The sequence below is a fragment of the Heptranchias perlo genome, chromosome 2, assembly GCF_035084215.1.
Source record: "Heptranchias perlo isolate sHepPer1 chromosome 2, sHepPer1.hap1, whole genome shotgun sequence".
NCBI classification, from domain to species: Eukaryota; Metazoa; Chordata; class Chondrichthyes; order Hexanchiformes; family Hexanchidae; genus Heptranchias; species Heptranchias perlo.
In genome coordinates this window covers 85,794,582-85,818,675 of record NC_090326.1, presented here as the reverse complement: position 1 = coordinate 85,818,675, position 24,094 = coordinate 85,794,582, and the positions used below count along the sequence as shown (strand labels likewise).

Genomic DNA, 24,094 nt, shown 5'->3' with positions numbered 1-24,094 from the left:
CTCACGTCTGCAGTTGCAGAAACGCCTGTCTATTCCCCTGACTATCAAATCCCCTATAATAACTGCATTTCTACACTTTCTTGTGCCCCACTGTACAGCTGAGTCTCCGACAGTGCATTTGATAATCACACTTGTAAATATTGCCTCAAAATACTTGTTAATAGTTTTCCTTTCATTAATCCATAGAATATAAGTAGAAGAATTAATTTATATTTACACGTTAACCACAAACCCGATTAATAGGATTCAAATTTGTGATCAGAAGTTCCCATGCAGGGAATTATATCAATCCCAGTCAAATTATCATTGAAGGACTAACTGCTTCTCTACAAGGAGAATAGGGGGCAAAAGGAAGAGAGAATTTGAAGCTACATCAGCTCAGGTCACGCTTGGATAATTCAGCTAATTCAAAAGCAGCAGTGATGAGATCTGGGAATCAGTTGGCTGGAGATCTCTTCAGCCAGAATGTAGCAGACACAGGACTAGATATGGAATCAAAATAGAAATAACTGACAAAAAGTTATGAATGGCACAGTTTCCTGGTGTAATGTGTGTTTACTGCTGACATCAGCAACCCTAATACTAAATGAACCCCAATTCGTTCACACTACATTTCCACTTAATGAACTAAAGACAGGAATGATATTACAGTATTGTTTCTGCTATCACAACAAGGGATCCATTCTTCACTGGAACTGGAATCTAAACAAGCAAATCAAGTTTGTGTATATATAAAATTATTTATATTTCTACTAATTACATAGAGTATAATAGATGACTGATAGTAATTACAACAATTTAACAGAGATCAGACGACACCATGAACTGTGAAAGTGAATGGGTTACAATTGTAATCTGAGCCCTGAGATTACTACTCTGAAATCATTCTATTATTGGTTATTGTACCTGATATGGGCGGCTTTATGGGGGTGGAGGAGAGAAAGGGGTCATAGAGGTAATTCTGTTCGGAACTATTTTTGTGATTCTAGAAAGCATTCATGTCTCAAGTCCTTAATGCATCTGATTAAGACTCATGACGTCAATCGGGTTTATTGCAGAATTACTGTAAAATTCCATTTCCAGAGTATGGTACATTTTCAAAATATCAATTAAAATTGATTTTGTTGCAATAATGAAAATGTTTTATTACTAAAAATATCCCATCACTGCTTCTGATGAAAACCTATACTTCTGACTAAGGAAAACTAAAATGTCTGGCTAATCAAGTATCAATATGTCATTAACTATTCCTCAGGGAGAACAGGACCGTTCTGAGTCTAAGCTTGTCTGAGCAAGTTACTGAATATTTTTATACAACTTCATGCCTGTGCACTCGTTACTTAAAATTTGTATTCAGGCCTTTAGGCCTCAATGTCAATGACCAGTATCATCTCCAAGGACAACAAACAGAGCTTTATTTTTAAAAAAACTTCAATGCACAAAAACAGAGTCCTTCTTGAAATGAAATCCCATCAATTATTGATCTTCAAGCAACGGTTTTAACATTTCCAACCCGAGCAACCCAGTGTTCTTATAGCACCACCAAGTGAGTGATAGGTGAAATTACATACTGGTTTGAGCTCTGTCACATCCCATTGAAGATATTCAGCAACATGCATCATCTGACTGATGATCTGGTCAAGTTCCTGGAGAAGAGGAAAAGAACATTTTTAAAAATTAAATTGAATAATTTCAAGCTAAATATCTATTTCTAGTGAATACATTTACCCTTTTACAAATGCTTCAACAGGTTGTATTAACATTTGAATAGTCTTGTGTCTATATAATGCTGCTATTAATTATTGTAAAGGACACTGTCACGTAAACAGTTTACACCAGCACCAGCAGCTTCAGATCCCTTATCACCTTCATTCCTCTTTCATCTAGATGGTCTTACCTTTATTAAACTTATCATGTCCACAACAGCTCATTAATTAAATAAAAATGTAGTCTATAATTTAATATTAATAGAAGCAAAATGTACATTTGGTGACTAGTTTGCCAATACCTCTATTCTATCCTGAACTTGCACTCCTACTCCCTCTCCCGTGCTCACTCCAATTCGTCCACCTACGGGCTCCCAAATTATTCTTTCCGAGGTCGAAACAAACTTCAGGAACAGCAGTCCGGAATCTCAAGAGTTTGGCCCTGTCGGATGTGGCTGTGGCTGTTGAAAGGACACTGCATGACCCTGCACCTAGAGGTCTTGACCATAACCACCTCAACAGAGTTGCATAAGCCAACACCAACCTTTCACCTCAGTGGCTCCTCCCTCTCATGGAACATTTAACACAGCCTTTGGCTGAGGAGTAGGACAAGCACACCTTACAGGGTCATCAAGGGGAAGCACAGATGTCGTGCTTACAGCACATGTGTACTTCAAACAGCACTAAATAATGTTTTATTTCTCCTTTCCATGAACAGTGTTTGTTGGATAGGGTCATGGCAAGGTAATAAGTTTGGAGAGGGGGCAGAGATGGCAGTTCAACTTGAGTGGAAGGAATGTGTGACAGGTTCTTGGGGCGACAATGTGTGGGAGTACTTTGGAAAAGGAAAGATGGTCAGTGGCAGGAGGTGTCCATTACTATAAACAGTTTTCAGTCACAAAGTTCCACACCAATCTCCCTGCCTGATATCAGCTCTGTTGATGCTGTTCTCTTTCTCATCCTCATCCTCTTCCTGTGAGCCTCCTCACAAGAGTATACACATTCCTCATTGGATTACAAAATTGTGCATGCAGCAGACGATGATGATTTTGGAAACTTTGCCAGGACTGTAGATTTACACCCTGCCCGTGCAATCCAAACAATTGGAATCGTTGCTGGAGTATGCCTATGGTGTGCCCCCGCTGCCTCCGACCTCCCCCACCCCATGCCCCGTAACTCAGGTGGTGGTGTACGCTTCATTGCATCTGTGCTCTGCCACTGTGTGGGGTTTCTAATTGGACTCATGAGCAATAGCTGCAAAGAATAGTCCTAGGCTCCCAGAGGGCATCCATTCATTTCTTGAGACTGTCAACTAATGCAGGCACTGGGAAGTCCTGCAGAACTAAAGCATCATGGCTGCATGCTGGATAACAAAAACATCCCAATTCTGTGGTCTGAACCCACCTGAAGATTTGTGAAGGGTAGCCCTTTCTATCCCTATGCATTCAGGTTGTTGTGTGGAGCCCTAATGGCCATATGGGTTCCATCTATAATACCATGAAATGTTGGGCTATTTGTCAGGTGCTAAACAATCTGCCTCTGGCAGAGCACTGTAAAATTTACCATAGCACCTCACCTTTCTCTAGTGTACTCTGCAGCCCTTTAGTCTGAACATTGCCTTTTACAGCATCAAACATCAGACGTCTCTCTCATTTCCACTTTGGATGTTTTTTTTTTACCCCAACACTCCCTTTTTAATCTTTCTGAAGCCTTTTCACAGTGTGACTGAGATAACCTTTAAATATAATCCAGTAAAATAAAAAGAACTTGCATTAATATGGCACCTTTCATAACCAATTACTCTTTGAAGTGCAGTCATTGCAGTTTTGTGGGCAAACGTAGCAGTCAATTTGCACACAGCAAGGTCACATCAACAGCAAATATGATAGATGACCAGTTAGTCTGTTTTAGTGGTGCTGGCCAGGACACTGGGAGAACTCCCTGCTCTTCTTTAAATCGTGGCATGGGATCTTTTACATCCACCTGAATAGGCAGATGAGGCTTTGGTTCAATATCTCGTCTAAAAGACACAATTCCCTCTTGTGCTTCTACTATGTACATGAAGAGCTCTATTCTCCGTGCTGTCAGATTAAGATATCACCAGAACTGCTCAACTGAAATACTGGGTTGTCAGCTGCCAACACTTTATTGTCCTTACACATATATAACCTTGAAAGTAAGGAAGTGGAAAAATATTTGCTTGGCAGTCTTTACTTGTAATTAAATTCATATGTATTTTATCTGAATTCTTTACCTGAAATTTTTGAAAAAGATTATTTTTAGACATATCTTTAGAACTACTTTTCTCTTTTTTTAAGGAGACCTAACAGTAATGAAGATACCAAGCCTGTCTAGAAATTTTATGTTTAAATATGGAAAACAAGTTGCTGTCAGTACATATAACAGAATAGGTTGTCTGAGTAAAGGGGAAGGTGCTAGATAATGACCACTGAATCAATATTATTTACATAGCAATATGATAAAATGTACATTTTGAAAAAAAGCTACAGCATAAGTTATGCATAATGGACGACTGTATGATGGACTGCTGTTACTAGCTGATATGTAGGTTTTCATTACTGGCAGATATGTAGTTTTTTGAGTTATTGGTATCTGCTGTCCAATGCATTACCACTATTACAGTCTGAAGTTCTTTATCGGGGGAAATTACGACAATAAAATTTTGGTTTCACTTTAACCTCAAAGTTATGCAACTTGCTTATTTAAATGCGTTGTTACTATTTTTCTGCTCCTTACAGACAAATGGTGGAAATCAATTACATTTTTTAAAAAAGAAATTGGATGAGTAGAGAGTAAACTTTTTCACTTTTGTCCTGGAAAATGTTGGGCATTTCTGTATTAACTCTTACATATTGTAAAGGATGTCAGGTGTCTGCTGTCACCAACAAGAACCCAAGCTCAAGTAAAGCTCAACCAGAAGCACAGTTTGCTATACTGTCCCAAACTTCAGTAAAGCATCCCCATTACACCAATGCCCATTTCCCACACCAATCATCCAATTAGTCACTCATGCCCACTAGGAATTGGGCTGAATCCCTATTGATTGTACTGTTGAGAACTTCATCTCATCAGTATGGGTTGAGACAGGAGTTTGAATCCACAAGTGAATGCACAGTTTTAACCCACTGTGTCACAATGACCATTTAATAACAGATGAAGCTCAGGACTCTAAGTGATGGCACACCTGCTCTAATTCAGTGTATTCATGTGGCAATGCATAAGCAGTGGTGAAACACACTTTTTGTTTTTAGCAAAGAAAAACTTCAAATGAATCATTAACAATTTTTTTTGTCACACAAAAATGGAAACAGGAAAGCAGGCTTCAATTGTATATCTAAAGCAAAATACTTTGAATGAAACTTTATTCAGCAACAGGTTTCTAGTTATCTTACCGAGCTATCTAGCGACCCATTTCCATCAGTGTCATAAAGACGGAACATGACTAAAAGAAAGGAAAATAAAAAGTCATTCATCTCTGCAAAACATTCCTGACAGTGTTATCAACAAAATCCTATCAGAAATGTTAGTGCTAGTTTCCATCTAAGAATGGGTGACACTCTGGGTCCCTTGCTGTTTGTGGTCTACATTAATGACTTGGATATGAATGTAAAAGGTATGATCAGTAAGTTCGCTGATGATACAAAAATTGGTAGGGTGGTAAATAGCGAGGAGGATAGCCTCAGTCTGCAGGACGATATAGATGGGTTGGTCAGATGGGCGGAACAGTGGCAAATGGAATTTAACCCGGAAAAGTGCGAGGTGATGCACTTTGGAGGGACTAACAAGGCAAGGGAATACACAATGAATGGGAGGACCCTAGGCAAGACAGAGGGTCAGAGGGATCTTGGTGTGCAAGTTCACAGATCCCTGAAGGCGGCGGAACAGGTAGATAAGGTGGTAAAGAAGGCATATGGGATACTTGCCTTTATTAGCCGAGGCATAGAATATAAGAGCAAGGAGGTTATGATGGAGCTGTATAAAACACTGGTTAGGCCACAGCTGGAGTACTGTGTGCAGTTCTGGTCGCCACACTACAGGAAGGATGTGATCGCTTTGGAGAGGGTGCAGAGGAGATTCACCAGGATGTTACCAGGGCTGGAGCGCTTCAGCTATGAAGAGAGACTGGGAAGATTGGGTTTGTTTTCCTTGGAGCAGAGGAGGCTGAGGGGGGACATGATTGAGGTGTACAAAATTATGAGGGGCACAGATAGGATGGATACTAAGGAGCTTTTTCCCTTCGTTGAGGGTACTATAACAAGGGGACATAGATTCAAGGTAAAAGGCGGGAGGTTTAGAGGGGATTTGAGAAAGAACTTTTTCACCCAGAGGGTGGTTGGAGTCTGGAACTCACTGCCTGAAAGGGTTGTGGAGGCAGGAACCCTCACAACATTCAAGAAGCATTTGGATGAGCACTTGAAATGCCATAGCATACAAGGCTACGGACCAAATGCTGGAATATGGGATTAGAGTAGACAGGGCTGATGGCCGGCGCGGACACGATGGGCCGAAGGGCCTCTATCCGTGCTGTATAACTCTATGACTCTCAACTCGAATAGAGGGTACAACTATCAGGAAAGACTGAACAGGCTGGGGCTCTTTTCTCTGGAAAAAAGACCGAGTGGTGACCTGATAGAAATCTTTAAAATTATGAAGGGGTTCGATAGGGTAGACGTAGAGAAGATGTTTCCACTTGTGGGGGAGTCCAAAACTAGGGGCCATAAATACAAGATAGTCATTAATAAATCCAATAAGGAACTCAGGAGAAACTTCTTTACTCAGAGAGTGGTTAGAATGTGGAATTCGCTACCACTTGAAGTGGTTGAGGTGAATAGCATCAATGCATTTAAGGGGAAGCTGGATGAGTACATGAGAGTGAAAGGAATAGGATATGTTGATAGGGTGAGATGAAGTAAAGAGAGAGGGAGGAAGCTCGTGTGGAGCATAAACACTGGGATAGGTTGAATGGCCTGTTTCTGTGCTGTTAACTCTATGTAATTCTATGAATAGTAATTCTTAATGCTAGTCCATAAAAAGAGAAACTGTGAGTAGTGAAATAAGCTCACATGCAGCTGCATCTTATTCCATGCAACTAGTTATGATATTCAGAATATTCTTATTCTAAGCAATCAACTGAAAAAGTTCTTTATACTCATAGGAATCAAGAAAAAACACATTTCTATTAAGCATTTATTTCATATTAATAGGATTTTACTGGATTACTTATCTCATATATTTTTGATGGAAGCTTCTGAATTAAATATATAGAATCATAGAAGTTTACAACATGGAAACAGGCCCTTCGGCCCAACATGTCCATTTCGCCCAGTTTATACCACTAAGCTAGTCCCAATTTCCTGCACTTGGCCCATATCCCTCTATACCCATCTTACCCATGTAACTGTCCAAATGCTTTTTAAAAGACAAAATTGTACCCGCCTCTACTACTGCCTCTGGCAGCTCGTTCCAGACACTCACCACCCTTTGACTGAAAAAGTTGCCCCTTTGGACCTCTCCCCTCTCACCTTAAATCTATGCCCCCTCGTTATAGACTCCCCTACCTTTGGGAAAAGATTTTGACTATCTACCTTATCTATGCCCCTCATTATTATGAAAGGTGTATTTATTTTTAAAAATTTACTTTGAAGTATATTACAAATAATTTGTTGTAGAATTTGATGGTAATAATAAACCCCAATGTGTAAAAATATTTAAATTTCAAATCTGATATATACATATTCTTTTCATTCATTATCACCCAATTAATAAAGTGTTCTTTTAAAAGAAGTCTTATTTGCCTATTGAAGCCACAACCACATTAACATCAGATGGTAAACAATTAATGGTAAATGTCCAATTTGCGAGAGAGGCTGGCCCACTTATATTCAGCAGGAGAAGGGATTGAAGGTTATTTAAACTATGCTGATGGGGTTTTAAGGTTCCATCACAAGTATGGTCACCAAATAAATATTCCCCTATTGCCGCTGACCATTCTCTTGCACCATTATCACTCTGTAGTTATCCAATCATCTTCACTTGAAAGTATTGCTATTGTATCTCATTCTTACACTGGTTATGGCCTATATTTCCCAAAGTTGTAACAACATTCAAATATGAGTAATATTTAGAGATAATGGAAAACTGTGAAACCAAGGAAATACTTTACAAATTTATATCTGCTTGGATTATTAACTGTGAAATTAATAGCTGCTTTTAAATAGATAAGATAGACACAAATAGTATTTACTAGTTGTAAATATTCTTTGTATTTTTATTACCTTTTCAGAAAGAAATTGGTTAGTTTAAGAAATGTGCATTAGAAGTTAATATATAAATATAATTGTGTTTAATAAGTAGAGAGAAGTAATTTGGACAGTTTCAGAACACAGTGCTAGGTTATAAAGAGAGCTGTCAGGATTGTGAAGAAAGTAATGCTTTTGAATTTGTGGTTGGAGTGTGCTTGATTCATTATTACCTTCAGAAAAACATTAGATTATCAAGTTGAAGGCCTCCATTGGCCTCTTACAGTATCCGATAAAACAATACATCAACAAAAAGGGCAACCATTTTGCTAAAATAGCTATTAATCATCGTTGCACGTTCTCTCACTGTAGCTGCAGACAACACCTGACAGGTGGCTGCATAAAAATAGAAGACAATGCAGTATTCTGAGCACTGTCAAAAGACTGGCAGCAGTGACACATTTTTATTGAAAGCCAACATACTGCGTTATTTTTAATGACAAGGACCATAATAATCAATTGGTTGTGGTTGTCAGACTGACCCATCAGTATTATGTTCAGTGGCCCCTCCCATGCAAATAAACCAGAACACTATTTTGCTGTGAGCGACGAACGAATGGCGGGACACTTGCCCATAGAATTTCTATTAGCTTTTGCATGGCAACTTCCACTAAATTAGAGCGCCAAAAAAAACAGTGCCCTCTCCAGGGCATCTGGAACCTATGTGAACAGGGCAGGCAACTGTGTATCCTCTTAACTAATCAGATTGAAGCATAAGCCATGCGGAGGCTGTAACCGGAAGTGTAAATTAGAATAGTGAATTCAATGTCAAATCAGGTACAGAAAGTGAAATAAAGAGAGGGTAAGAAAGATTGAATTAAGAGTCAGCGATAAAAGAGACAGAAAGAAAAAGTAAAAAAAATAAAAATCTGAAGGAATGAGATTCCTCATTTGTTAAAGTTAATTTTCAGTGCTAGAGAATGTCTGGCAGTCATTAAGACTTACCACTCCGTTAAAAGGATACTTACATCAGAATAGACAAGGCGAGATTAATTCGTATGTACGGCATCAGTGCAGGAACTTCATGCTGTTCCATTCATTTGAACGGGGAGCCAGCCGGCGTGATGTCATTTTTGCGGAGCTGATGGACAAGCAGTGTATCTCGTTCAACAACTTCCAGATTTCCGCCTTTAACTGCGCTTGTGCGGTCGGCGGAAGTTACTGTCCCGTTTACACGAAAATATCTTCACAGCAAAATCCAGCCCAATGTGTGACAATAACTACATTTATCACTTACCCAACATTTTAAGAGCACATGCACAACCATTTACCAATATTATAATCACAATGCAGAATGCTAGTTCACATACACAATGCAATAAACTATCAGGTGAACAGAGATAACAGAAATAACAACATCAAGTTGTTTGTTCACTAATATTAGTGAAAATATCAGTGTGATTTCCTGTTTTATATTCAAGCTGACTTTTTGCCAAGAGGTAATGATGAGCCTATATAAAACTTTAATAAGACTTCAATTAGAGTACTGTGTGTAGTATTTGGCTCCACAGTATAGGAAGGATATTGAGGCTTTAAAGAAGGTACAACACAGATGGACTAGGTTGCTGCCTGGTATGAGGAAATATAAATATGAGGAAAGGCTTGAAAAATTGTTTTTTTTTCCATTATAGCAAAGTAGATTACAGGGATATATGAGAGAAGTGTTTAAAATTATGAAAGGATGGGACAGAGTAAATATAAGCAGACTGTTTCCAATAATTGAGGCATCAAGAACGAGAGGCCACGCGATTAAATGCAGAAGATTTAGAACAGAGGGTAGGAGAAACTTCTTCACACAGAGAGTTGTGAGGCTCTGGAATTCATTTCCAGAGTTTGTGGTTGAGGCAGAAACTATGTCAACATCTAAGATTAGATCGGATAAGTAGATGAAGGAAAAGAGGTTGAGGGGATGTGGAAACAGGGTGGGTAAATGTGATTACTCTCCAAGCAAGCAAATAGTTTGACACATGAAATGGACTGGTTGAAATAAATGGCTTGTTTCTGTGCTGTAATTTATGTATGTGAGGCTAGAAAAACCACAAGAAAATTGAATGCCTGCTGGAAATGCATGTGTGGACCCATACCCCAACATACTCTGATTTCCAAAGAGGGGAAAGAAGACAAAATTAGAAATAAAATCCAAATATGACATTTTGACTAAATGCTTCTTATTTAAAAAGTCATTCTCACATATACCTTTTGAGGACTAAGTTTCCTATTTGCTTTTCAGAATAGAAGCAGGTTACCAACTAATTTGTATTTCAGAAATATAATACTGAATATATTCAATATATAAGTGAAGAGAAATAGATACCTACTTATACAATTTGGAAACATTAGAACTAACATACAAACCTTGACTGCAGATGGTTGTGGTGGAAAATACTATAGATGCAGTAGGGGAAGCTCTCCCTCTGCTTTCCCTCACTGTTCTCTTTGGGAGTGTAGCATGAATGGAAAAGGTCACTTTCCTTCTGTGGAAGCACATTAAAATGGTGCTCATGCAAGTAATGACACAGCATAGCTGCTGTTTCTGTGTAAAATGCACCAGAAAAATCTCACCCAAATCATACTAATTGGAATTCCCCAGAAATGGCAGAGCAACTTTAAAGGGGCAGACATTCTGCAGTCCAGGTCTTCAACCTTTCTTCCCTGATCTGTGCGTCTAGAGAACCATTTTATTTAATCATCCAATAGCTGTCTTGAGAATTGGGATAGCCGTAGAAATTAGACTGTTCCAGAATTTATTCTCAGAGCATTACCGTGCGTGAAAATGATACGACCTATCCCTCGAGTCCAGCACTCTCCAACTTCAGTGTGCATGTCTAACATTAGAAACAAATAGGAATTTATGCCTGTTGGTCTCAATTCTCGGGCTTTAGTATGGAATGAATATTACACGAGGCTGACAGAGTTCTAAAACTGCTTTCAAGTCAGAGGTTCATAAAAAAACAGCCATAACACTACAATGCTGTACTAGAAACTAAAATAGAACCCAATTAATTAAAACTAAAATAGGACCCAATTAAAAAAATACCTTTTACTTAACTCTAAGTAAAATAAAAATAATTAGATGACAATGATCTATTAAAAAATTGTTAATTTAGCTCATTTTAGATCATTTTCCATAACTCTGTTCTTTGGGAGGAACAAATGAGTGGGGGGGGGGAATTGTCAGTCTTCCCCAATTAACGAGAGTTGTTCACCATGTTCTACCTCAGCCATTTACAAAAGAACATGCATATATTGGACAGCTGTTGTCTAAGTGCATCTCTTAATTCAATATCATGGCAGCTTTCCACAAATGTTATTATGATCATAGGTGAATTTTGTGTATATGACAATCTGTATACAACAATAATGCACTCCAGTCTCTTTAATAGGAACAGGCAGACTTTTAGAAACTGCATGATTGGCATAATGTACTGGAATGAATTTTCAGCACAGACACTTTGAGAATCATAGTTACTATTCTGAACATTGCTTCTCCGATTGAGAAGACTTCTTATAATTAGATATAAATATATATATATATATAAAAAATTTAAATCAGCTCATGTTACATCTTCTATTGTATGTAAACACCTTCCTATGATATTTTCCATTTTTTGTGTGTCCATATCTGTGTCCTATCAGTAATGTACCTATGTAACTCTTTTCCTGTGACATTTACCATGTTTCCAATAGGATTTTCCTACTTAATGTCGTCAGTGAGCTGAAATCATCATGCAATTGCACAATGTGGCCACCTGGTGGCTTTCCCCCAGAATTGCTCAAAATGCTTTCTGAAAATTTGTCACTTGAAAATTTCTGATCCGTCATAACTGAAATTTCTAATGTCCAAAATAAAATAAAACATTTAAAAAGTATATGTTTTGTAATAATATGATTACATTTACCCACTTAATTGTTTTGTACCTTTTAATGTCATCGTTATAGTTGTTACTCGAAGGTCCGAGTCTCTCCCAAAAGCACAAGGTTGGATTTGATATTTTTGCCCAGAGCTATGACCCTGTAAGCTGAATTTGGAGTGTGTAGTCTGAGCATTCACTCTCTACCTAATTTCCAAGGAAGCATCAATACAGTTCAGTCAGCTGTACTGATGGAATATTTTCCTTTAGCTTTTGCTCAGTTATTTTTGAAATTTATTTGAAGGAAAGCTTGGAGATAAATTTTAGACGTTTTATTCAGGTAAAACTTATATTGCTTTTTATAAATAGAGAGATTATGTATGTGTGCGGGAGAGAGAGAAATGATAATGTACAGAATACACACTTGTTGTAGCTTTTATTGTGTGTTCAGAACTTCAGAAAGCTAATGAAGCTGAGAGAGAGGGAGAGTGAAAGAGAGCACGGGAGAGTAATCGCCCACCCATTTTAGAACCCACCCGATTTTGCTGGGATTTTTGCCAATGTTTTGGGGATCACATTCTATGACTCTGTCCATTATCCTGGAAAACTGCAAACCACTGCCCTTGCCAATTCGAGATCAGGATTATGAAGTAGAATTGACAGAGTTGAACAAGGCAAATTGAAGGATTTGAAAACCAGGGTATAGAAATTAAAAAATTAATAAGTTAGCAGAAATAAAGGAAATCAGGCAGAACTTTTTTACCCAAAGGACAATAGACCTGTGAACAAGTTACTGAGAGGCCTATTGAAGTGGACAGTACAAGTGGGTTCAAAAGACAATTAGGTGCAATTCTGCAAAGAGATTTGGTGAGAAAGTCTAATCATATTTGTCTTTATAGGGGTGATTCCACTGTTGGGCACTTGCTGCATGGAACAGCACATGCATGCAGCACTGATAAGGAAATTGTGGACTACAGTGACTGATTTTCTAGCCATTCATTTAAATGGATAGAAAATCAGTTGCTACGGACCCATGCTCCCTGCGATGCCGTTCCACGCCTGGAGTGTCCAACCATGGAATCAGCCCTTATAAAAAAAACAGTGCAGTAGCACAAAACACATGATAGTGAATCAGCAGCTCATATTATACGCTGCCTGTTTTTTCTTTGCAATTGGCGGCCGATTCGCCATCACCCTTTTTGCGCTACTGCCCAAGCCCAATTTCACCCCCATTGACTCATATCAGAGATACATGAGCCTGTGGTAAGTGAAGCCTGTGCAATTCACAGAAACTAATCAAATTCATACCTCTTCAATTTCTAAATTATCCACAAAACCTCTGATTAATGTTCTTGACTCAACCCTGTCACCAAAATGTTGTCTTTATCTTTATAAACACTGATTATTATTTATAAGGACAGCCCTAGGTGGTTATAAATGATACAATCAGTACATGATCTTTACTCCAACAAAAAACTCTTAGCTCTCCCCTCTCATGTCTGGATGAATACACTAGAAGTGGATAGGTGGAGTTGAAATCAATTAAAAAAGGTACTGAGTTGTTGGGCCAAATAACCTTTGCTAAAAAGTCTTGCATCCTTATGGAGATTAAAGGTACATTAATTGTCATACTTAAACCAGATCTGATGGTGTCATGCATGTTCAGTGTTTCAAATCTGTGACTGCAAACCGAATAGAGATGCCCAGGTTATTTTTGTAAGTTCCCTGCTGGCATTAATAAGCGCAGGTCCACAATTTGTTTATTTTAAAGTATAAACAAACAGCAGATGGCAAGCAGGACACGACAGTTACAACACATGGTATGGACAGCAGATGCGGAGGGAGAAGAGTAAGCCACTGAGAGGGGAGATTCAGCAGGGGAGGTTTTACTAGCAACTAGCCAAATCAACATTGGCAAAAAAAAAAATCCTAACATTGTTTCTATGGCCCGAATAAATATATATTGGCCTGAATAAATACTGCATTTTTAAACACCAAAATTCAATCTCTAAAATGTAGTGGGGTAGATTTTTGACTTTACTTCCTGCATATCCAAATCAAAAGAGGTGACATTCAGGTCTGAGGTGCTGATTGACAACAATGCCAGTTAGTGAGAAGTACCATTTGAATTGTCAATCAGTACAACATAAATGGCCTTTTGTTGAGGACTTCCATTATTTTGTTGAGGACTTCCATTATATAACCAGAGGCCATTTAAACCTGAACAGCCCTTCAGCTTTTGCTTTTATTTCAGGCACTCATTAAATGATAACCACTTGTTATTTTTAAAACAGGAAAAAAATGTAATAGTTTCAGGCTGTCATTAGACTATAGAGATACCAGTCTCATATGGTATCCAGAGTGTAATCCGTACCCTACAGACCTCAGTTATACTGCCAGCTGCATTTCATTGTGCACCACACTCTTCCCAACCTGGAGAGAGATGTCCACGCTGCTTGGCCATTTGCACAAACTCCTACTTCCCTGGTGGTTAACTTGTATTGTTCTGATAGAGCAGGTGGCAGTATGGGCTGTCTCCCATCATTAAAATCATAATAAAGCTTTTTGAAACTTGGCTTTGCAATAGGTTGCAGGTATATTACAGTTTGTGCAAAGATGTGGTCTCACACCTCTTAGTATCTTAGTACTCGGGAGTCAGCTCACCATCCTGATTCCCAAATTGTACCACCACTTTCAGATCAATGCACTCCCAAAGCTGCTTTAGATTGACATGGAAGAAATAATAATATGGTAGCCTCAATGGCAGAAAATGCCAAAATAATTACATTAATCCTGTTTAGACTAGGAATTTGATAAATAAACTTTTCCTGGCTAGATAAGAGTGAGGTAGTTTGTGTTGCTAGTTATTTTCAATAAACATGCTTTATCCACATATGGGGGGAAAAAATTGGATAGGAGCCATTTTTGTGCGCAGGTAGTGTGATGTGCTATTATCCCACGCCCAATGGCCCCTGTGCAGGCAGGATACAAGTTTCAGCCCACCCCAGGACTTACCTGCAATCAGCCTTCCATTCCAGGCCTTGCATGTGGAATCAATGCAATTTGCACTTTCCACCACCAGGGGGGCTCAATCTCTTAAAGGGAGGATGTTTCTTAGAAATCTCTTAAAGGTAGCTGGTACCTGTTATTTGCTAAAAATAACAGTCTACTGTCTGCACGGAGTCTGAACAGAGATCAGACATCGCCCACGTAATGAACAGATGCAGGTCCCATCCCTAAGTTTACACACTGATGAGTTGTGTTAAAACATTGAATAAAGGTTGCGCACTACTAAATCCCACATCCTCCGATCTGCACGCCAGATCTCACCAATCTGCCGATCTGAGTTGGTACCAGGCCTGCGAGAGTGCATGCACCAAGGTTCTCTGCTGATGCACTAGAGACCTTTGTGCAAGAGGTGGACAGAAGGAGGGCTATCCTATATCTGCAGGGGTGGGGGTGCAAGAGGCCCTCCAGACATATATCCAAAAGGCAGTGGGAGGCAGCGGGGGCGAAGTAAATGCCGGGTGCACAACATCATGAACATGGATGCAGTGCAGGAAGAAGTTCAATGCTTTGACATGAGTGGTCAAGGTGAGTGAGGTCAACTGTCAAGTGGCGTCTCCTACCAACTGCACCACACACTACACCTCCCATCCCCCACATACCAATAAACTCTTTCCATCAATACTCAACTCTTCCAACCAGATGTTTCTTCTCATCCTTACACATTACCACTGTTTCAAGCCGCCCACCCATAACTCATAGGCCACACACGCAGCTATTCAACCATGACAGGAATATCACCCAGACACATGTCCCGCTTTCTTGCAGAAGGTAGCGCATATGAAGAGGCAGCAAGTGACAGTGGCATTTAGCCCCTTGAGCCTGTTCCACCATTCAATGAGATCATGGTGGACCTGTGACCAAACTCCATTTACCCGCCTTAGCCCCATATCCCTTAATACCCTTGATTCACAGAAATCTATCAATCTCAGATTTAACTTTCACAAGTGAGCTAGCATCGACTGCCGTCTGCAGAAGAGCGTTCCAAATGTCTCCCACCTTTTGTGTGTAGAAGCATTTCCTAACTTCGCTCTTGCACGTCCTGGCTCTAAATGTTAGGCTATGTTTCCGCGTCCTGGTTTTCAAGTGTAGGAAGCCTCCAAAAACAGTCATAAATGTCTCGGCAGCCAAAAGCAATAATCCAGCCACTAACCTGTAAATCCTGTATGGTCCCTTTAAATAGCACCGGTGTTGGGGGGGGCGGGGGGGGGGGGGTCCTCCAAGCACTCTAAAACATATTCAGATGGTCGGGGTTAAGACTGTGCGTTGAGTTGAACGTTAAGACCTAAAATGGTGTCTATCACTTTAAATCAGCGTTGCACACTGATTGAAGCCATTTTCTCCCTACTTTACATAATTCCAGCATTCGTTATCTGCACCTGCACTAACTCCTATAACAAGATGGCATCCAGCGCATGTCACGCTGGAAACGTGCGTGCGCATCCAAGACGCCATCTTGGATGTCAGAGAGGCCGCGTAGCGCCCAAACAACAGGCGCTACACGACCCAATTTAGCGCCCATAGTTTTCATGTGTGCAACCAGGGCAGGCATAAACAAGTAGAATAACAGAGTCATTTTTTTTACTACTTTATACGGTCCATTTTACAATGCGCACGACTAGGGAGGAGCCTTGACCCAGGTCGCACATATTGGGAAATTTCAGGTGTGCTGCCCACAATTTTCTGTCCTGCCCACAATTTTCTGCCCATTAAAATTGATGGATGGAATTCATAAAAATTAACAGATGGAAAATCATTGGTAGCCCTGCCCACAACTTCCCGACATACGTGACTGACACCCGAGACTGCAGACGGTCGCATGCATTCATAAAATCGCCCCTTATATTAAATATCTTCAGAATATCAAAATGGTTACAGAATCCCACGAATTTAGTCTATATTCCAAAAATTTAAAAACAAAGTTGTAGTGCCATGTTTGCTTTAAACCAAGTTTAAGTTAAAATCCTTCAATAACCTGTTCCCTTAAATTCTGTCTACTGTTCTTTCTTTCATTCTTTAACTTATATATTTACAGGTGCTGCAAATGGCAGCCACCCACAGACCAGAATACACAGGTACAGGTACTCCATTTACAAAATGCTGTGTTAGCATTAAGCATAGCCAACTCAGGACCAACCAAAGACAAACTACAAGTAGGGAGTCTCGCCCATTGACTATAAATATCAAGAAATCACGTGCCCTCTATCACAACTTAACGATGTGCACAGCTGCCAAGTGAGACACCTTGCATAGCACACATTCAAAAAATATACCGATGAGTAAAGCTGCCTCTTTAAATATTAGACGCTCATCTGGTTAAAGTAATGAGTAACTGAACCATACAGACCAGGAAGATTCCAGGTTTGATTTCCGGTCTATATGACGTTAACTGATTTCAGCTGGGGTGATAGGGACACCACAATTGGCCGAAGGTTTCTGCTCCTGATCAATATCTAATGACTCTTGTTGGAAGATTAAATGGACATTGGGTAAAGAGAGGATTGTGCTTGGCAGCGATGGTCAAACAGCCTGCCGATACTCGCTGTCGACGGTCACATTGTCAATGGCACTTGGATGAGGTACCGGAGGGCAACTGAGTGCTGTGGAACCATACCCCAATGAGGAATTAGTATTTCAGGAGGGCAGGGAAAGGAAGAAAATCAGAGAGAAAAACATGTTTCTAAATATATTTGCTCTCACATACTTTAATGCAAAACCTTAATATGCCGCTATTGTACTCCCCAGCATGCAAACATCAATGGCGTTTCAAGTTCATTCCAATAGTCAAGTTGCTAATCATTGCGAAACAATGGCCAATTTAAAACAGCACTATCACCGGGAATGTCCTTAGACCGTCTCCCTATTGGCCGCCGTAACTTCAGTGGAGCAGGAGCAGCTCCAAGGGAATTCAACAACAACAAGCAAACAAACAAAAATAACAACATGCATTTATATGGTGCCTTTAACGTGGTGAAACATCCCAAGGCGTTTCACGGGAGCGATTATCAAACCAAATTTGACACTGAGCCACATAAAGAGATATTAGGACAGGTGACCAAAAGCTTGATCAAAGAGGTAGGTTTTAAAGAGCATCTTAAAAGAGAAGAGAGGGGTAGAGAGGCGGAGAGGGTTAGGGAGGGAATTCCAGAGCTTTAGGGTCTAGGCAGCTGAAGACACGGTTGCCAATGGTGGAGTGATTAAAATTGGGGATGCGCAAGAGGCAAGAATTGGAGGAGCGCAGAGATCTCGGAGGGTTGTAGGGCTGGAGGAGGTTACTGAAATAGGGAGGAGTGAGGCCATGGAAAGATTTGAAAACAAGGATGAGAATTTTAAAATCGAGGCATTCCCGGACTGGGAGCACAGGACTTGGTGCAAGTTAGGATATGGCCAGCAGAGTTTTGGATGAGCTCAAGTTTATAGAGGCGGAAGATGGGAGGCCAGCCAGGAGAGCATTGGAATAGTCAAGTCTAGGGGTAACAAAGGCATGGATGAGGGTTTCAGTAGCAGATGAGCTGAGGCAAGGGGGGAGAGAGGTGATGTTACGAAGGTGGAAGTAGGCAGTCTTGCTGATGGAGTGGATATGTGGTTGGAAGCTCATCTCAGGGTCAAATAGGACATCAGGGTTGCCAACGGTCTGGTTCAACGTCATACAGTGGCCAGGGAGAGGGATGGAGTCAGTGGCTAGGGAACAGAGTTTATGGCGGGGCCCAAAGACAATGGCTTTGGTCTTCTCAATATTATAACTTTCAACAGTTTTACTGTAGATAGAGTTAGTAATTTACATACATTCTAACTTATCCTCAGGTCGTCCTCCTTCCAGTAATGACAGGTAGCAAACAATATCCTTCAGCTGAACCACGTCGCTGCTGGCAAGAAAAGATGTCACAGAAGGAGACGAGGTTCCTTTAATCATCTGCAGCTCATTCTTTGTTTCAGAGCTCTTAAGTCCTAGAAAATAAAATGAAACACAACTTATCAAATAACTTTGGCGGATGCATGTTTTGCCATTTTCTTCACTAATTCATTGAGGACGAAGTTCTTTTGCAGCTTTTAAAGTCTACACAGGTTTTCTATTCAAAATAACAGTTGTAGAAATAAAAAAATTTCAAATGTTTGGTTATTATAAAATTAAAGCAGATGAAAAAAGATTGCAACAACAAATTTGCTACTGCAGTGCTGAGATTCGGTAAGCTGAACACTGATTGAGTAGCATCTTTTGCATCTGTTTTTATAGTCTCTTCACAACTCAATCAGTTTCCCCACTGTCCCCTTCTTACCTGCATTTATCCTGGATTCTTCAATTGCTTTCAATTTTACATCAAACCAAATTTGAACAGTTCAGTTTCATGAGCTGTCCACTAACAATTTAAGTTCTTTTTATTAAATCTTCACCAGTGGACAGGTTTAATTCTTGAACCTCTGGTATTTGAAACTGAATAAAATATTTCTAAAATTACTCCAGTGCAATTTCCACAGAAAATGTAACCTTACTATTTTTCATGCGAAAAGCTCCATTCATGCTCAAGGTGTTAATCTGTCCTCAATAAAACACAGCTGGGGCATCATTCTACACTGTGTGTGTAATTGTATGCAGACACATCCACAATTTGTTGATGCGCTCCTATCTTTTCATCCAACATTTCCCACAATTTTACTTGTCTACACAGACTCAATCAATCCACAGTCAATTTTTACTGTGATAAAGCCATAAAAAGGAACAATAGCATTTGGGTTTTATAAATAAGAACACTACAGGAGTACAAGAACAAAGAGAAAATACATTTGCACAGGGAATGGTTAAGCCACAGTTACAGTAGTGTGCAGTTTTGGGCACTCCATCATAGAAAGGACATTAAAAGCCATTCATAGCATACTGCATAGATTGACCAGGATGATGTCAGGCATAGGATACTAGGATTATTTCAACTGGTGAAGAGAAGGTCAAGCTTTTTAAAATTAGGAATGATTTTGATTTCGATAGGGTGAATAGGGAAAGACTATTTCCTCTGGTTCGGGAATCAGTGACGAAGGTCATCAATTTAAAATTTGTTGTGAGGAGAGAGGGTGGGAGAAATATATTTACAGAGAGTTGTTAGAGCATGGAATGATTGGTTACAGAGATTAGTTAAGGCAGAGAACAGCGCATTTTAAGGCAAAAATGAATAAACATCTAAAGCAGGGGAAGGTTTGGGGGGGGGGGGGCAGGGGGGTGTAATCTTCACCCTCACCGCTTGGGCAGTAAACAGGCGGAGCAAATCGCCTGACTGTTAAAGTACACGCCCAATTTTAATTTCCATTAAAATCAATGAAAATGGAAATTGGGTGTATTCTATAAGGGGTGAACAATTCACTATGCCAGTTTACCACCCAAGCAGTGAAGGTGAAAATTATCCTCAGGGTTATAGAGAGGGGCAGTGGAAGTAGTTTTGGATTGGTCCAGAAAAGAGTGGACACAATGGATTAAAAAGCCTTCTATACTTGGAATTCTGTGGATCTATCCAATGTCCTAAGGATGTGGAAGGTGCGATATAAAACTATGTTCTTTTTTTCTTTACCTTATAAGTTTACCCTTCCAATCCCAACTATGCCATCTACAATAACCTCCCCATGCACATCAGCTCACATCAGTTCCTGTTCTTGCCACCTCATCAAAGTCACATCCAAATGAAGGACTTTAGCGTTGCCATAATTTTACTCACAACCCATTGTGTGTGTGTGTGTGTGTGTGTGTGTGTGTGTGTGGAGGGGGTGTTTTGGGGGGGGGAGGGTGTGGGGATGTGTGTGGGGGTGGGGGGTGTATAGGGGGTTGAATGGGGATGGGGGTGTGAATAGGGATGGGGAGGTGTGGGTGTGGGTATACACACTTGTACACGTGTACCGAGTGCTTCTTATCATTCTGCTTCCTCTTCGTGTCAGTGTGTGATTTAGGAACTCTTAAATCTATTGTTTCTCCTCTAAAGTAAAAAAAATGCTTCTAGATCTTCTTCCAAAACATTTTGGACATGGTGTCCTCTTTAATCCATTGGAGGCCTTTACATTATGTAGCAATACACTAGTTCCTGTCCCCACCCAAATGATGAGTTCCCAATCAGTGGCATTCATTACACCAAGAGCTCACCTTTAATATTAAAATGACACATTCTAGAAATTGAACCGGGATCAATGCACTTCTAGATAGGAAAGCACAAATCATCCTCCCGCTTGGGATTTCTATGTTATAATATCTTGCCATGTAAACTCCATTTGTAGTATTGTTTTAATGGCTGCATTGTGAAATAAGTTTTTCCTTTGATTCTATAGGTGTCCATGAGGAAGATCCCACTGAAGCCACGACCCACCCTTTCCCCAGCATCTCGTAGTAGTCTATGTCACTCATCGATTTTTTTATTCGTTCATGGGACGTGGGCGTCGCTGGCGAGGCCAGCATTTATTGCCCATCCCTAATTGCCCTTGAGAAGGTGGTGGTGAGCTGCCTTCTTGAACCGCTGCAATCTGTGTGGTGAAGGTTCTCCCACAGTGCTGTTAGGAAGGGAGTTCCAGGATTTTGACCCAGCGACGAGGAAGGAACGGCGATATATTTCCAAGTCGGGATGGTGTGTGACTTGGAGGGGAACGTGCAGGTGGTGTTGTTCCCATGTGCCTGCTGCCCTTGTCATTCTAGATGGTAGAGGTCGTGGGTTTGAGAGGTGCTGTCGAAGAAGCCTTGGCGAGTTGCTGCAGTGCATCCTGTGGATGGTACACACTGCAGTCACTGGTCGCCGGTGGTGGAGGGAGTGAATGTTTAGGGTGGTGGATGGGATGCCAATCAAGCGGGCTGCTTTGTCCTGGATGGTGTCAAGCTTCTTGAGTGTTGTTGGAGCTGCACTCATCCAGGCAAGTGGAGAGTATTCCATCACACTCCTGACTTGTGCCTTGTAGATGGTGGAAAAGCTTTGGGGAGTCAGGAGATGAGTCACTCACCACAGAATACCCAGCTTCTGACCTGCTCTTGCAGCCACAGTATTTATGTGGCTGGTCCAGTTAAGTTTCTGGTCAATGTTGACCCCCAGGATGTTGATGGTGGGGGATTCGGCGATGGTAATGCCATTGAATGTCAAGGGGAGATGGTTAGATTCTCTCTTGTTGGAGATGGTCATTGCCTGGCACTTGTCTGGCACGAATGTTACTTGCCACTTATCAGCCCAAGCCTGGATGTTGTCCAGGTCTTGCTGCATGCGGGCACGGACTGATTCATTATCTGAGGGATTGCGAATGGAACTGAACACTATTCAATCATCAGCGAAAATCCCCATTTCTGACCTTATGATGGAGGGAAAGTCATTGATGAAGCAGCTGAAGATGGTTGAGCCTAGGACACTGCATTGAGGAACTCCTGCAGCAATGTCCTGGGGCTGATGATTGGCCTCCAACAACCACTACCATCTGCCTTTGGGCTAGATATGACTCCAACGACTGGAGAGAGTTTTCCCCCTGATCCCATTGACTTCAATTTTACTAGGGCTCCTTAGTGCCACACTCGGTGAAATGCTGCCTTGATGTCAAGGGCAGTCACTCTCACCTCACCTCTGGAATTCAGCTCTTTTGTCCATGTTTGGACCAAGGCTGTAATGAGGTCTGGTGCCAAGTGGTCCTGGCAGAACCCAAACTGAGCATCGGTGAGCAGGTTATTGGTGAGTAAGTGCCGCTCGATAGCACTGTCAACGACACCTTCCATCACTTTGCTGATGATTGAGAGTAGACTGATGAGGTGGTATTTGGCCGGATTGCATTTGTCCTGCTTTTTGTGGACAGGATGTACCTGGGCAACTTTCCACATTGTCGGTAGATGCCAGTGTTGTAGCTGTACTGGAACGGTTTGGCTAGAGGAGCAGCTAGTTCTGGAGCACAAGTCTTCAGCACTACAGCCGGGATGCTGATGGGGCCCATAGCCTTTGCTGTATCCAGTGCACTCAGCCGTTTCTTTATATCATGTGGAGTGAATCGAATTGGCTGAAGACTGGCTTCTGTGATGGCGGGGATATCAGGAGGAGGCCGAAATGGATCATCTACTCAGCACTTCTGGCTGAAGATGGTTGCAGCCTTGTCTTTTTCACTCACGTGCTGGACTCCGCCATCATTGACGATGGGGATGTTTACAGTGCCTCCTCCTCCCATTAGTTGTTTCATTGTCCACCACCATTCACGACTGGATGTGGCAGGACTGCAGAGCTTTGATCTGATCCGTTGGTTGTGGAATTGCTTAGCTCTGTCTATATCGCATGTTGTTTCCGCTGTTTAGCATGCATGTAGTCCTGTGTTGTAGCTTCACCAGGTTGGCACCTCATTTTTATGTACGCCTGGTATGGTAGAGTGAGGAATATGCCGGGCCATGAGGTTACAGATTGTGCTAGAATACAAATCTGCTGCTGCTGATGGCCCACAGCGCCTCATGGATGCCCAGTTTTGAGCTGCTAGATCTGTTCTGAATCTATCCCATTTAGCACAGTGGTAGTGCCACACAACACGTTGGATGGTGTCCTCAGTGTAAAGACGGGACTTCGTCTCAACAAGGACTGTGCGGTGGTCACTCCTACCAATACTGTCATGGACAGATGCTTTTGCAACAGGTAGATTGGTGAGGATGAGGTCAAGTAGTTTTATCCCTCTTGTTGGTTCGCTCACCACCTGCCACAGGCCCGATCTGGCAGCTATCTCCTTCAGAACTCGGACACCTCTGGTGGGTCTGTCCTGCCAGTGGGACAGGGCATATCCAGTGATGGTGATGGAAGACTCTCACAGTGGAAAGCACCAGCATGATACATCTACTCTGGGGTATGAGGGGAAGGGAGGTTTAGTTCATGAATTACATGAAGGAGCTGCAACGTGTTGGTCAGAGGACTAGCTCCAGTGCTCCTTCAGGTGCGGAGCCCAGGGTTTGACCTCAGAGTCTGCAAACAAAATGAATTTGCATTTGAACATCAATGTTTCATGGAGTTATTTGAGAGTGTGAAAGCAACTGAAAATTTGGGGAGCACGTGTGAAAGAGTCCACTACACACATCTGTGCAGTACATAACCAGATGTTGGTCACCATCGAGACCACAGCCCCTTCCATAACCCACTACAATGGATTCTAAGTCTAGGAATATTGCTTTGTTTGGGAAAGCAGATCA

The 24,094-nt window shown here is 41.1% G+C and overlaps 1 protein-coding gene across 1 annotated transcript in view; it reads right to left on the bottom strand.

Annotated features, from left to right (window-relative positions):
• dgkb (diacylglycerol kinase, beta) overlaps positions 1-24,094 on the bottom strand; it is a 635,142-nt gene that overhangs the window by 455,256 nt on the left and 155,792 nt on the right. The window contains exons 5-7 of the mRNA XM_067998463.1: positions 18,730-18,891; positions 5,120-5,169; positions 1,572-1,646 (exon numbers count right to left, since the gene is read on the bottom strand). Coding sequence (XP_067854564.1) covers positions 1,572-1,646; positions 5,120-5,169; positions 18,730-18,891 — 287 coding nt within the window. The remainder of the gene's footprint in view (positions 1-1,571; positions 1,647-5,119; positions 5,170-18,729; positions 18,892-24,094) is intronic.